The following is a 16,433-nucleotide window of genomic DNA, read 5'->3' as shown; positions in this document are numbered from 1 at the left end:
TTACATAAAAATGCAGAATAAAAACAGAATAAAATAACAACATTATAACATTATAGCAAGGTTTGGATCCTATATATGCGCTGAAATCTACAAATGATAGGAAAAATATAATCCCAAGACTGTAAATAAGCCTAGAGTGGGAAGAGGGCCCTAAAGGTCATCCAACCCAACCCCATTCATTTCTATGATATGGGATTGTGAGAGGTCATCTAGTCTAGTCCCATTCTGCAATGGAGGAAGATGCCATGACAAAAGATCTAAGCAACAGATACATAAGAAGGCTTGGCTCTCCTATATTTGCACCCTTGAGCAAAATGATATGGAAATATTCCAAGAATCCAAATAAACTTAAGAGTTGGGGGTGATCCTAGAGGTCATCTAGTCTGACCTCATTTCTGGACCCTGAAAAGCCTTGGCTGAAGTGAACAAGATGCAATTGTGAGTGATAAGAAGGAGAAGAAGAAGCGAAAATACCGAGTTCCATCTATTCCTGCAAATGTAAACAGACTGTCTTCGCAAGCCAACCCCTCCCGGAATCTGCAACGCATTTCCATTTACCAAATTCCGATGACGCGGCCGTACATTTCGCGCCGCGAGCACTTAGGCCGAGATTAGGCTCCGGGATCATAAAGCAAGCGCCGTTAGCTCCGCGCCCAAAGCCATTTGTTTCCTGCCGAAAGCCGCGAATGAGTTTACGATTATGAACACCCGCTGACGAACTTTGCGGCGTCAAAATAAGATATGGACCCAAAAACAGGCAAGAGAGGGATGGCGTTTCGCCGTCTTTTGAAACGATTCCCATTTGGATTTGGAGCGAGTCTGGCTCTTAAGAGAGCGGAACTACAAATCCCACCGTTGCAAGCCACGTCTTTTTGGAAAAAAGATCTATCTATCTATATATATAAATGAGTGATGGCATCACGGCGACCCACAAAACAACAAAACTACAGGCCCCCCAACCTCGAAATTTGACAACACGACCCATCATCCACGCCTCTAGGTTGATACAACAAAAAGAAAAGAAAAATAAAGTCCTAATTAGAGAGAGAGGAATAATTGCTTTTATCCAATTGCTGCCACTTAGAAGGCTAAGCTCCACCCACTTGGTCTCCTAGCAGCCCACTCTGCCCAGTGTTAATAAAAGAATAAAAAAATAAAATAAATACAAATAATACAATAAAAATAATTAAAAACACTAAAAAATTAATACAATCAAATGCTATAACAAAATCACTAAAAATAATACAACAAAATAATAAAATATAATAAATAAAAAAGATAAGTTACAATAAAATTAATTAAAAAAATACAAATAACGTCAAATAAAAATTCCACAACAACTTTTAACCAATACCACCACCACTTTGCCACAGCAACGCGTGGCTGGGCACAGCTAGTCTATATATATATATTAGGCATGTCCGATTGATGAAAAAAAATGTTTCAATTCTCGTTTCTAAAGTAGGGGGTGCTGGCGCTTCGATATAGAAAGTATTTCCGATTTTTTTCACCCAAAAATTTAGGATATTTCCGAAAATTTGTAATGATTCTAAATGTTTCTAAAATGGCGGACGCGCATGCGCAATCGCCAAAAAAAAAAAAGGAACCGGGGGGGGGGGACTTTTACAGGGCTCTCCCACCCTCATTTCTTGAGCTATCCTCATCAAATTTGCAATGCCCTTACAAGTTGTGCAAAGATACTTTGAAAACTAGAAATTCCCTTGCTAAGAGAAAGAACCAGCTAAGCTCCCATTCAAGGTAGGTTGCAGAAACCCAAAAATTTAAAAATATATATTTAAAAACACGTTAAAAAAATTGGGGGAGGGGGGGAATAACAAAACATTAAGAGACAATTAGAGAATGGGCCAACAATGGTTCGAATTACATTGCTAGTTACGCTGTGAGACAATGTCTCGGAATGCGTATCAAAAAGCGAGAACAATCCGAAATAATTCCGATATACGATTCAAAATGATTTTTTGGACATGTCTAATATATATATATATATAAAGTCAATGTTTGTATGTATGTATGTTCTTATCTATGCCACAGCCACCCACATCAATGACTGATAAAGACCAAATCTAGAGTTAGAAAATATTTATCCAGCATGTTTGAATCAGAAATCCCTTCCAGTTGCAGAAAGTGAATGAGAGCGGATGGAGCTTTCCAAGGTCCTGAACTATTTTGGCCTATCGGGAGCACCGTCTGAACAAGAAATGCTCCTACAAATAGGAATTCAGGATGGGTAATACATGTGTTGTTGTTGTTGTTGATGATGATGTTGTTGTTGTTGTTGTTGTTGCGACCATCCTAAAAACCAGAACAAAGTATCAGATCCCAAACTAGGAACAAAAAACGTGTTACATGGGGTTATAATTATGAACTATATTATTATTATTATTATTATTATTATTATTCCATTACAATGATGTGTCTGTCTACAGACATAGGAAATGTTTGTTAACATTATTATTATTATTATTATTATTATTATTATTATTATTATTATTCCATTACAATGATATGTCTGTCTCAGACATAGGTAACATCATCGTTGTTGTTGTTGCTGTTGTTATTCCATTATAATGATGTGTCTGTCTACAGACATAGGAAATGTTTGCTAACATTATTATTATTATTATTATTATTATTATTATTATTATTATTCCATCACAATGATATCTCTGTCTACAGACATAGGAAATGCTTATTAAAATTATTATTATTATTATTATTATTATTATTATTATTATTATTATTATTATTATTATTATTCCATTACAATCATGTGTCTACAGACATCATTGTTGTTGTTGTTGTTGTTATTCCATTATAATGATGTGTCTGTCTACAGACATAGGAAATGTTTGCTAACATCGTCATCATCATCATCATCATCATCATCATCATCATTATTATTCCATTACAACGATGCTTCCGTCTACAGACATAGGAAATGTTTGCTAACATCATCATCATCATCATCATTATTATTATTATTATTATTATTATTATTATTATTATTATTCCATTACAACGATGCTTCCGTCTACAGACATAGGAAATGTTTGCTAACATCATCATCATTATTATTATTATTATTATTATTATTATTATTATTATTATTATTATTATTCCATTACAACGATGCTTCCGTCTACAGACATAGGAAATGTTTGCTAACATCATCATCATCATCATCATCATTATTATTATTATTATTCCATTACAACGATGCTTCCGTCTACAGACATAGGAAATGTTTGCTAACATTATTATTACTGTTGTTATTATTACTATTATTATTCCATCACAATGATGTATCTGTCTACAGACATAGGTAACATCATCATTGTTGTTCTTGTTATTGCTGTTGTTGTTATTCTATTATAATGATGTGTCTGTCTACATCCAAGAGGAGGTTTTTATGGATATCTGTCGGGAGGGTTCGGGTTGTGTCTTCCTGCAAAGCAGATGTTTTAAGGAGCACAAAATCCAATCCAATATAACCATCATATCTAGTATTTGAGAGACGAGAAAATCAGAGAGGAGACTCCCCCAAACCCAAGCTTTCCACTCCGTATTATTATTATTATTATTATTCTCTTTTCTCTCTTGCTTTTCTTTTAGTATATTTGGCTGGATGTCAAGCGGTGTTCGATGCGAAATTAAACGGCCGCTCGCTGCACGAAATGAGTCGCCGGTCTTGGACCGACTCCAGCCGCGTTCCGGGTGCCGCAAAGTGACATCTCCGCTGAATCACTCCCGCGACGGATTTGCCAAGACGGAGCCCAGACGAATGTATTTTTAATGGCCAATTTCACCGTCGAAGCGAAGTCGAAGGCCGGGTCGCGCAAGGAGTCGGGCCCGGTCGGAAACGAGCCCAAGGCGCCCTCGAATCTTATGTGCAGCTGCGTTTTCAAAACCCTAAAACCCCAAAAATGTCTTCGCCACCAAACTTCACAAGTGATAAAAAGCACCAGTAGCCACAGACCAATGTTATCTCTTTCTTATACTTCCTTCTTAAGTTTTCACGCTTGGGCTTCTTTCGCATGTAGATAAACAGCTTCGCTCTCACAGAGCCTCCTCTCACAAAGAGCTTTACACACAGCACCCTTCACACTGGAGCTTCACACACAAAGTTTACACACCAGACCTTCTTCATACGGAGGCATTCTCGTTCTGATGCAGTTAAACAGCTTCTAGCTTCGCTCTCACAGAGCCGCCTCTCCCAAGGAGCTTTACACACAGCACCCTTCACACTGGAGTTTCACACACAAAGTTTACACACCAGGCCTTCTTCATACGGAGGCATTCTCTTTCTGATGCAGTTAAACAGCTTCTAGCTTCGCTCTCACAGAGCCTCCTCTCACAAGGAACTTATACAGGAGCTTTACACACAGCATCCTTCGCACTGGAGCTTCACACATGAAGTTTACACACCAGGCCATCTCACACAGAGGCCTATCTCACACTGAGGCTTCCTCACACTAGGCCTTCTTCATACGGAAGCATTCTCTTTCTGATGCAGTTAAACAGCTTCCAGCTTCGCTCTCACAGAGCCTCCTCTCACAAGGAACGTATACAGGAGCTTTACACACAGCGCCCTTCACACTGGAGCTTCACACACTAAGTTTACACACCAGGCCTTCTTCATACAGAGGCATTCTCGTTCTGATGCAGTTAAACAGCTTCTAGCTTCGCTCTCACAGAGCCTCCTCTCACAAGGAGCTTTACACACAGCACCCTTCACACTGGAGCTTCACACACTAAGTTTACACACCAGGCCTTCTTCATACGGAGGCATTCTCTTCCTGATGCAGTTAAACAGCTTCTAGCTTCGCTCTCACAGAGCCTCCTCTTACAAGGAAATTACACAGGAGCTTTACACACAGCACCCTTCACACTGGAGCTTCACACATGAAGTTTACACACCAGGCCTTCTCACACAGGAGGCCTTTTTCACACTGAGGCTTCCTCACACTAGGCCTTCTTTATACGGAGGCATTCTCTTTCTGATGTAGTTAAATAGCTTCTAGCTTTGCTCTCACAGTGGGATAATAATAATAATAATAATAATAAGTCAGGAGCTGGTGAGAGATTGTCTGGCTTACATATGTGACTAAGCCCAAAGCACATAACAAGATTACCAACACTTTAAAGCATATTAACATATAACAGACTAATTACCGTATATACTCTAGTATAGGCCAACCCGAATATAAGCCGAGGCACCTAATTTTACCACCAAAAAACTGGGAAAACATTGACTCCAGTATAAGCTGAGGGTGGTAAATTTCAGGAATAAAAATAGATACTAATAAAATTACATTAACTGAGGCATCAGTAGGTTAAACGTTTTTGAATATTTACATCAAGCTCAAATTTAAGACAAGACTGTCCAACTCTGATCAAATCATTATTCTCATCTTCTTCAATGTAAACGTGCTTATGGATCCTTTTAATAATAATAGAGTCAAATAATACATGTAATAATAATAATAATAATAATAATACAAAATCCAGCATATCTATCTTGTTTGCTGTGTCGTAATAAAATAATAATAATAATAATAATAATAATAATAATAATAATAATAAATCTGTAATGTATTTTTCCCATTCTTCTAAGGGAGGTACCTCTGAAGTTTTCCAATATCTATCGTATAGTATTCAAGCTGCTTTTGTTACATAAAACAAGATTTTTCCAAATTTCCTTTCTAGTACTTCATTGGGCATGTTCTTCATTGAAAATACCTTTATATGTATTATTTAAATAGAAGACTGTGACCCCTTAATCAATCACTCAATCTATCTATCTATCTATATATATATAAAAAATGTAAATGTTTGCAAGTCTCTGCAAATCTATATATATAAAAATGTAATGTATGTTTGTAGGACTGAGTAAACAACAAAACCACTGAACCCAATCACACCAAATTTGGCCACAAAAGACATAGTCATCCCATCTATATCTTTCAAACAAAAATTAGAGAATGAGGAAGAGCCGTTTCCAACCCTGGTTGCCGGTCAGAAGGGTAGGCCCCGCCCCATTTAAGCCCCGCCCACTTCATCTCCTAGCAACCCCCTCAGCCAGGGTTCAGGCTTTTGAGGCTGCAAGGCTATTCACTGCTATTCCACTCACAACAAAGCACTCCTATAAGCCACAGCAACACGTGGCCGGGCACAGCTAGTCATCTATATAAAAATGTAATAATTAGGGCCGAGTTAACAACAAAACCACTGGACCCAATGCCACCAAATTTGGCCACAAAACCAACCATGTCCCAAGGAGTGACCATCAAAGAAAAAAAAGAAAACTCCATGCCCATATGTAGAAAGCAGCCAGGCTTTTCAGCTGCAAGGCTATTCAGTGCAATTCAACCGGACCGACAAAGGATTAACCTTGGTAGAAGGCGGCCAGGCTTTGAAGCAGCGATGCTACTCTGTACTATTGAAGCTGACCAAAGATTCCCTTAGGGAGCAAGGCTTCTTCCCTTGCTCTTCCCCTTCTCTCCTCCTTCTCCTTCTCTCCCCAATGGAAATCTCTCGCTATACTTCTCTCCTTCCTTCCTTCCTTCCCTCCCTCGCTTCTCCAGCTCACTTATTAGTAGTCTTATTGTTCTTACTATTCTTCTTCCCTTGCTCTTCCCCTTCTCTCCTCCTTCTCCTCCTCTCCCCTATGGAAATCTCTCGCTATACTGCTCTCCTTCCTTCCTTCCCTCTCTCTCTTCTTTCTCTCACTTATTAACCTTCTTCTTCTTCTTCTTCTTCTTCTTCTTCTTCTTCTTCCCTTGTTCTTCCCCTTCTCTCCTTCCTTCTTTCCCTCTCTCTTCTCCCTCTCACTTATTAGCGGTCTTCTTCTTCTTCTTCTTCTTCCTCTTCCCTTGCTCTTCTCCTTCTCTCCCTTCCTTTCTTCCTTCTCTCCCTTTCTTCTCCTGCGGTATTACTCCCTCCTCCTCCTCCTCTTCTTCTTCCCTTGCTCTTCCCCTTCTCTCCTTGCTTCCCTCTCTTCTCCTGCGGTATTACTCTTCTTCTTCTTCTTCTTCTTCTTCTTCTTCTTCTTCTTCTTCTTCCTCCTCCTCCTCTTCCCTTGCTCTTCCCCTTCTCTCCTTCCATCCTTCCCTCCCTATCTTCTCCTGCCTCCTCCTCCTCCTCCTCCTCCTCCTTCTTCTTCTTCTTCTTCTTCTCTTGCTCTTCCCCTTCTCTCCTTCCATCCTTCCTTCCCTATCTTCTCCTGCGGTATTAATCATCATCTTCTTCTTCTTCTTCTTCTTCTTCTTCTTCTTCTTCTTCTTCTTCTTCTTCTTCCTCCTCCTCCTCTTCCCTTGCTCTTCCCCTTCTCTCCTTCCATCCTTCCCTCCCTATCTTCTCCTGCCTCCTCCTCCTCCTCCTCCTCCTTCTTCTTCTTCTTCTTCTTCTTCTCTTGCTCTTCCCCTTCTCTCCTTCCATCCTTCCTTCCCTATCTTCTCCTGCGGTATTAATCATCTTCTTCTTCTTCTTCTTCTTCTTCTTCTTCTTCTTCTTCATCTTCTTCTTCTTCTTCTTCCTCCTCCTCCTCCTCCTCTTCCCTTGCTCTTCTCCTTCTTTCCTTCTCTTCCTTCCTTCCTTCCTTCCCTATCTTCTCCTGCGGTATTAATCATCATCATCTTCTTCTTCTTCTTCTTCTTCTTCTTCTTCTTCCTCCTCCTCCTCCTCCTCTTCCCTTGCTCTTCTCCTTCTTTCCTTCTCTTCCTTCCTTCCTTCCTTCCCTATCTTCTCCTGCGGTATTAATCATCATCATCTTCTTCTTCTTCTTCTTCTTCCTCCTCCTCCTCCTCCTCCTCCTCCTCCTCCTCTTCCCTTGCTCTTCTCCTTCTTTCCTTCTTTTCCTTCCTTCCCCCTCTTCTCCCGCTCGCCTATTAGTATTCTTACCGTTCTTACTCTTCTTCTCCCCTTGCTCTCCTCCTTCTCCTCTCCTCCCTCCCTCCCTCCTTTCTTCTCCTCCTCCCCTGAGTGAAAGCAGAAGCGAAGAGAGAGAGAGAGAGAGAGAAGGAAGGAGGAAAAGAAGAAGAGGAGGAGGTGGTGGGAGCTTGTCCAGGCTCCTAAAGGAAGAGAAGGAGGGAGGGAGGGTCTCCCCGGCACCAGCAGCCCCTCCCCTCCCCTCCCCTCCTTCCCTCTCCGGAGGGTCTCCTCCCCCCCTTCCTTCCTTCCTTCTTTCCCTGCCTGAGCTTCCCGGGGAGAAACTGCCAGAGGAGCCTCAGCAGAAGAAGGAGGAGAAGAAGGAAGAGAAGCAGGGCTGGAGGGGGGTCCCCACTGGCCCCGGAGACCCTCCGGCCCCCCCAAGATGGTCAACGAGCGCTGGAAGAACGTGGGGGGCTCTGCTCCGCTGGAGGACGGACCCCAAGAGAAGTCCCAGGTGGGTCCGGAGGGGGCTCGGGGGGGGGGGACACTCCCGGGGGGGGCACACTGGGGGTCCCCATCCACTCCTGATCTCCAGAAGATGAGAGAGTAGGACACTCTTGGGGAGGGGGACACAGAGAGAGATACCTTGAGCCCACCTTCTCCTGATCTCCATTGAGAAGATGGGACTCTACCTCCAGAACATGACAGTAGGACAGTATTTTGGGTGGGGGGGGGGGGGGGGGCGATTGGGTTGACAAAGGGGGTCCCCATCCATTCCTGATCTCCATTGAGAAGATGGGACCCAACCTCCAGAAGATGAGAGAGTAGGACACTCTTGGGGAGGGGGCAACAGAAAGAGATCTTGAGCCCACCTACTTCTTATCTCCATTGAGAAGATGGGACCCAACCTCCAGAAGATGACAGTAGGACAAGATTGGGGAGGGGACTATTGGGGGCGACAAAAGGGTCCCCATCCACTCCTGATCTCCAGTGAGAAGGTGGGACCCTAGGACAGGATTGGGGAGGGGGACACAGAGAGAGATACCTTGAGCCCACCTTCTCCTGATCTCCAGTGAGAAGGTGGGATCCTACCTCCAGAACATGACAGTAGGACAGTATTTTGGGTGGGGGGGGGGGCGATTGGGTTGACAAAGGGGATCCCCATCCATTCCTGATCTCCATTGAGAAGATGGGACCCAACCTCCAGAAGATGACAGTAGGACAGGATTGGGGAGGGGGCAACAGAAAGAGATATCTTGAGCCCACCTACTTCTTCTTTCCATTGAGAAGATGGGACTCTACCTCCAGAAGATGACAGTAGGACAAGATTGGGGAGGGGACTATTGGGGGCGACAAAAGGGTCCCCACCTATTCCTGATCTCCAGTGAGAAGGTGGGACCCTAGGACAGGATTGGGGAGGGGGACACAGAGAGAGATACCTTGAGCCCACCTTCTCCTGATCTCCATTGAGAAGATGGGACTCTACCTCCAGAACATGACAGTAGGACAAGATTGGGGGGGGGGGCGATTGGGTTGACAATGGGGGTCCCCATCCATTCCTTATCTCCATTGAGAAGATGGGACCCAAGCTCCAGAAGATGAGAGAGTAGGACACTCTTGGGGAGGGGGCAACAGAAAGAGATCTTGAGCCCACCTACTTCTTATCTCCATTGAGAAGATGGGACTCTACCTCCAGAAGATGAGACTGTAGGACACTCTTGGGGAGGGGGCAACAGAGAGAGAGCTCTTGAGTCCACCTACTCCTTATCTCCATTGAGAAGATGGAACCCCTCCTCCAGAACATGACAGCAGGACACTCTTGGGGAGGGGGCAACTGAAAGAGATATCTTGAGCCCACCTACTTCTTATCTCCATTGAGAAGATGGGACTCTACCTCCAGAACATGACAGTAGGACACTCCCGGGGAGGGGGCAACAGAAAGAGATCTTGAGCCCACCTACTCCTTGAGAAGATGGGACACTATTGGGGGTCCTACTATTGGGGGGAGGCTATTGGGGGTGACAAAGGGCGTCCCCATCTATTCCTTATCTCCAGTGAGAAGATAGAACCGTAGGACACTCTTGGGGAGGGGGCAACAGAGAGAGAGCTCTTGAGCCCACCTTCTCCTGATCTCCATTGAGAAGATGGGACCCTTCCTCCAGAACATGAGACAGTAGGACAGTATTGGGGGGGGGGGGCAGTAGAAAGAGGTCTTGAGCCCACCTACTCCTTATCTCTATTGAGAACAGGGTCTCTGAATGAGGAACTCCTCTTGGGACCTATTGGGGGGCAACAAATTATTATTATTATTATTATTATTATTATTATTATTATTATTATTATTATTTTATGACACAGCAAACAAGAGGGACATGCTGGATTTCGTATCACAAAATCACAAGTCAAACACTTCCCAAGTGTCTAGGACTGTATTATTATTATTATTATTATTATTATTATTATTATTTTATGACACAGTAAACAAGATAGACATGCTGGATTTCGTATCACACAATCACAAGTCAAACACTTCCCAAGTGTCTAGGACTTGTGATTTTGTGATACGAAATCCAGCATATCTATCTTGTTTGCTGTGTCATAATAATAATAATAATAATAATAATAATAATAATAATAATAATAATAATACATCCCACAGTCCTAGACACTTGGGAAGTGTTTGACTTGTGATTTTGTGATACGAAATCCAGCATATCTATCTTGTTTGCTGTGTCATAATAAAAAATAATAATAACTTTATTTTATTTATTAAATTTATAAATTTAATATATTTATTTATATATTTTGTGTTATTGTTATTATTGTTGTTGTTATTATTATTATTATTATTATTATTATTATTATTATTATTAATCGCCCCGGTAAGCAGGGTTGTTGTATGTCTTTCGGGCTGGTTAGCGTTCAAAAGCCTCGCAGCTTCAATGCCTGGATGATTCCTGCCTGAGGAAATACTTTTTTCCCATGTTTGGAGTAACTTGAGAAACCCCAAGTCGCTTCTGGTGTGAGAGAATTGGCCGTCTGCAAGGACGTTGCCCAGGAGATGTTTTGGCATTTTTACCATCCTTGTGGGAGAGCTGACAGAGGGAGCTCATCCGCACTCTCCCCGGGTTGTGGATTCGAACCGGCAACCTTCAGATTGGCAATCCAACCTTCAAGTCAGCAGTCCTGCCAGCACAAGGGGGCAGGTTTAAATAAAGAACAACGCTCAACGAAACAGAGGAATTCCAGACAGGAAACAATCAGGGCCAGCTAACACCTCCTGACAAAGGATTCCCCCAGGGAGGAAGCAGCCAGGCTTTGATGCTGCAAGGCTTTGCAATGCAAACCAAGATGGCAAATTGTAACATTCATCCGAGGGGGTTGCTAGGAGATGAAGTGGGCGGGGCCTAAAGGGGGCAGGGCCTACAGTTCCGACTAGCAACCAGGGTTGAAAACGGCTCTTCCTCGTTCTCTAATTTGGACTTTATTTTCCAGGTTTTTTGATTGAAAGACATAGATGGGATGACTACGTCTTTTGTGGCCAAATTTGGTGTGATTTGGTCGAGTGGTTTTGTTGTTTACTTGGTCCTACAAACGTACATTACATTTATATATATATACAGATTATTTTCCATATACAGCTATATCTCTCTCTATCTATTTCTCTCTCGCTATCCCTATCTCTCTCTCTCTCTGTATCTATTTATCACGATAGATCTCAATATCTAATTCTCTCTCTATATATATCTATTTATCTCTCTCTATCCCTATCTTTCTCTCTCTACATATAGCTATTTATTGCAATATATCTCTATATTGTTGCAGGGAGGCTGGGAATATAAAACGGCGTGGAAGGCTGTGGTTTTGAAATCAATCGATGGGTAAATTGTTTTGCCGGGTTGGAAGCAAGTTCTTTGTCAAAACGGCCCAAAAAAGGCAATTCAAATGCAAATAATAATACGCGGCGAAATCCATTATTTTAGAAGGCAGCCCATGGGTGTGTTGTGCGACTATAAATGTTGTGTTTGTGCCTCCAAAAGGCATCCAAATGGCCTCGCAACATGAAGATCCTTTGCACTTGTCTGGTGGTGTCTGTATTTTATAGGCAGTGTGGAAGAGGCCTAAGTGAGGCCTAACTCTGCCTGTCCCTGGGCTGAGTGGGTTGCTAGGAGACCAAGTGGGCAGAGCTTAGCCTTCTAACTGGCAGCAATTGGATAAAAACAATTTTTCCTCTCCCTCTAATTAGGACTTTCTTTTTCTTTTCTTTTTGTTGTATGAACCTAGAGGCATGGATGAGTGGGTTGCTAGGAGACCAAGTGGGCGGAGCTTAGCCTTCTAACTGGCAGCAATTGGATCAAAACAATTATTCCTCTCCCTCTAATTAGGACTTTATATTTCTTTTCTTTTTGTTGTATGAACGTAGAGGCATGGATGAGTGGGTTGCTAGGAGACCAAGTGGGCAGAGCTTAGCCTTCTAACTGGCAGCAATTGGATAAAAACAATTTTTCCTCTCCCTCTAATTAGGACTTTATTTTTCTTTTCTTTTTGTTGTATGAACGTAGAGGCATGGATGAGTGGGTTGCTAGGAGACCAAGTCGGTGGAGCTTAGCCTTCTAACTGGCAGCAATTGGATAAAAACAATATTTCCTCTCCCTCTAATTAGGACTTTATTTTTCTTTTCTTTTTGTTGTATCAACCTAGAGGCGTGGATGAGGGGTTGTGCTGTCAATTTCCGAGGTTGTGGGGTGTTTAGTTTTGTTGTTTTGTCGGTCGCCAGGATTCCATCACTCTTTTATATATATAGATAGACGAGCCGTGTCCGGCCACGCATTGCTGTGGCTGATGGGAATGCTTTGTTGGCCAAGTGGAATAGCAGTGAATAGCCTTGCAGCCTCAAAGCCTGAACCCTGGCTGTACTTCGGTGCCATTTGCTAGGAGACGAAGTGGGTGGAGCCTAAAGGGGCGGAGCCTACCCTTCTGACCGGCAACCAGGGTTGAAAACGGCTCTTCCTCGTTCTCTAATTTGGACTTTATTTTCCAAGTTTTTTCGTTTGAAAGACATAGATGGGATGACTATGTCTCTTGTGGCCAAATTTGGTGTGGTTTGGTTCAGTGGTTTTGTTGTTTACTCGGTCCTACATGGTGGTTGTTGGAGTGGTTGAGCATTTCTGTGTTCTCCATTAGCCAACGTTGAGTCTCCTTTTGCGACTCGGAGAAACATCTGTTTCTTTGCCATCGCGGCTTCCGACGTTCCAAAAGCACCGGACTTTTAATGCCATATGTGGGATAAAACCACGTTATTAGGAAGGTGGCAGCTGCCCTTGGCTCAGACCGGATTATGGAAGGAGAACGCCGTGAAAGGGATCAAGGCCTCCTTCTTCTTATCCTCCTCCTCCTCCTCGTCGTGGGATTTAAAGCCTGGCTTCGGAGAAGGAGGATTGCGGCTCCTCGAAAAACCCTCCAGAAGCATCGAGACGCCTCCGATGCCAAAGAAAAGGACTCAAAGAACCCAGATCGTGTCAGGTTTGGGAGGAAAGATGTTTACAAGCAGAGACTTCGCCCCCAAACAGGCAAAGGTTGAGGGCATGAGCTTCAGATCATCTCTAGAGAAATGGGGTGTAGAGAAACGACATCTTCTATATCTATATATATAAAAGAGTGATGGCATCACGGCGACCCGCAAAACAACAAAACTACAGGCCACAAAAGACATTGTCATCCCATCTATGTCTTTCAATTAAAAAACCTAGAAAAATAAAGTCCAAATAACAGTCTTCTATATAAATAAAAATGTAATGTGTGTTTTTACCATGGAGTAAACAACAAAACCACTGAACCAAATCACACCAAATTTGGCCACAAAAGACATGGTCATCCAATCTATGTCTTTCAATAAAAAAAACCAAGAAAAATAAAGTCCAAAGAACAGAAAAAACCCCCTTGCTTACTACGCATGCGCAGAGGTCCCCCGGGGAACTGAAACAACTACATTATCCAGAGGTCCTCATAACTGTGTGCGGAGCTTAACACCACTTTTAAAAAATGTTGCCATGATGGAACAGCCTTATAGCTTCAAAGCCAGGCTGCTTCCTAAATAGGGGGATCCCTAACCACCAGACTATGCCACAGCAATGCGTGGCCGGGCACAGCTAGTATTTAACTATAGCCCCCCAAAAAAACTAGTATTTAAACTTGGGTCTGGCTTGGAGAAAGGGGATTTAAAAACCAAGTTTTAATATATGCTTTTATGGTAAACTATGTTTTTATATACACTTTTATCTGGCTGTTGTGACCCGCCTTGAGCCGAAATAATAATAATAATAATAATAATAATAATAATAATAATAATAATAATAATTTTTCATGTCAGGAGTGACTTGAGAAACTGCACGTTGTTTCTGGTATGAGAGAATTGGCTGTCTGAAGGACGTTGTCCCAGGGGACATAAAATTAGGTGCCTCAGCTTATATTCGGGTGGACTTCTGCTCAAGTGTATATGGTAGTTGTTCTACTCCAGAAACCTCGTTGTTGTGGCTTCCACAAACTAGGTTGAATTGGTTGAGAGTAGTAATAGTTACTCTGGGACCCTGAGCTGAGTCTGAGAGAGGTCTGCTTCCCCGTGACATCTGATGTGTTCCAATGGGTGTTAATAACAATATTAATATTAATAACAATAGTTACTCTGGGACCCTGAGCTGAGTCTGAGAGAGGTCTGCTTCCCCGTGACATCTGATGTGTTCCAATGGGTGTTAATAACAATATTAATATTAATAACAATAGTTACTCTGGGACCCTGAGCTGAGTCTGAGAGAGGTCTGCTTCCCCGTGACATCTGATGTGTTCCAATGGGTGTTAATAATAATATTAATATTAATAACAATAGTTACTCTGGGACCCTGAGCTGAGTCTGAGAGAGGTCTGCTTCCCCATGACATCTGATGTGTTCCAATGGGTGTTAATAATATTAATATTAATAACAATAGTTACTCTGGGACCCTGAGCTGAGTCTGAGAGAGGTCTGCTTCCCCGTGACATCTGATGTGTTCCAATGGGTGTTAATAACAATATTAATATTAATAACAATAGTTACTCTGGGACCCTGAGCTGAGTCTGAGAGAGGTCTGCTTCCCCATGACATCTGATGTGTTCCAATGGGTGTTAATAATAATATTAATATTAATAACAATAGTTACTCTGGGACCCTGAGCTGAGTCTGAGAGAGGTCTGCTTCCCCGTGACATCTGATGTGTTCCAATGGGTGTTAATAACAATATTAATATTAATAACAATAGTTACTCTGGGACCCTGAGCTGAGTCTGAGAGAGGTCTGCTTCCCCGTGACATCTGATGTGTTCCAATGGGTGTTAATAATAATATTAATATTAATAACAATAGTTACTCTGGGACCCTGAGCTGAGTCTGAGAGAGGTCTGCTTCCCCATGACATCTGATGTGTTCCAATGGGTGTTAATAATATTAATATTAATAACAATAGTTACTCTGGGACCCTGAGCTGAGTCTGAGAGAGGTCTGCTTCCCCGTGACATCTGATGTGTTCCAATGGGTGTTAATAATATTAATATTAATAACAATAGTTACTCTGGGACCCTGAGCTGAGTCTGAGAGAGGTCTGCTTCCCCGTGACATCTGATGCGTGCCAATGGGTGTTAATAATAATATTAATATTAATAACAATAGTTACTCTGGGACCCTGAGCTGAGTCTGAGAGAGGTCTGCTTCCCCGTGACATCTGATGTGTGCCAATGGGTGTTAATAATAATATTAATATTAATAACAATAGTTACTCTGGGACCCTGAGCTGAGTCTGAGAGAGGTCTGCTTCCCCGTGACATCTGATGTGTGCCAATGGGTGTTAATAATAATATTAATATTAATAACAATAGTTACTCTGGGACCCTGAGCTGAGTCTGAGAGAGGTCTGCTTCCCTGTGACATCTGATGTGTTCCAATGGGTGTTAATAATATTAATATTAATAACAATCGTTACTCTGGGACCCTAAGCTGAGTCTGAGAGAAGTCTGCTTCCCCGTGACATCTGATGTGTTCCAATGGGTGTTAATAATAATATTAATATTAATAACAATAGTTACTCTGGGACCCTGAGCTGAGTCTGAGAGAGGTCTGCTTCCCCGTGACATCTGATGTGTGCCAATGGGTGTTAATAATAATATTAATATTAATAACAATAGTTACTCTGGGACCCTGAGCTGAGTCTGAGAGAGGTCTGCTTCCCCGTGACATCTGATGTGTTCCAATGGGTGTTAATAATAATATTAATATTAATAACAATAGTTACTCTGGGACCCTGAGCTGAGTCTGAGAGAAGTCTGCTTCCCTGTGACATCTGATGTGTGCCAATGGGAGTTAATAATAATATTAATATTAATAACAATAGTTACTCTGGGACCCTGAGCTGAGTCTGAGAGAAGTCTGCTTCCCTGTGACATCTGATGTGTGCCAATGGGAGTTAATAATAATATTAATATTAATAATCGTTACTCTGAGACTCTAAGCTGAGTCTG

General features: G+C 42.3%; 1 protein-coding gene and 1 long non-coding RNA gene across 2 annotated transcripts in view; one reads left to right on the top strand and one right to left on the bottom strand.

The window, feature by feature from the left end:
- The window catches only part of LOC134292997 (uncharacterized), a 47,622-nt gene that overhangs the window by 4,230 nt on the left and 26,959 nt on the right, over window positions 1-16,433 (bottom strand). The gene's annotated exons all lie outside the window — the stretch shown is intronic.
- The window catches only part of fibcd1 (fibrinogen C domain containing 1), a 41,974-nt gene continuing 33,535 nt past the window's right edge, over window positions 7,995-16,433 (top strand). The window contains exon 1 of the mRNA XM_062959045.1: window positions 7,995-8,404. Coding sequence (XP_062815115.1) covers window positions 8,333-8,404 — 72 coding nt within the window. The 5' untranslated portion in view covers window positions 7,995-8,332. The remainder of the gene's footprint in view (window positions 8,405-16,433) is intronic.

This window comes from Anolis carolinensis, unplaced genomic scaffold (genome assembly GCF_035594765.1).
Source record: "Anolis carolinensis isolate JA03-04 unplaced genomic scaffold, rAnoCar3.1.pri scaffold_7, whole genome shotgun sequence".
Taxonomy (NCBI): Eukaryota; Metazoa; Chordata; class Lepidosauria; order Squamata; family Dactyloidae; genus Anolis; species Anolis carolinensis.
This window is presented reverse-complemented; position numbering and strand designations above follow the sequence as displayed.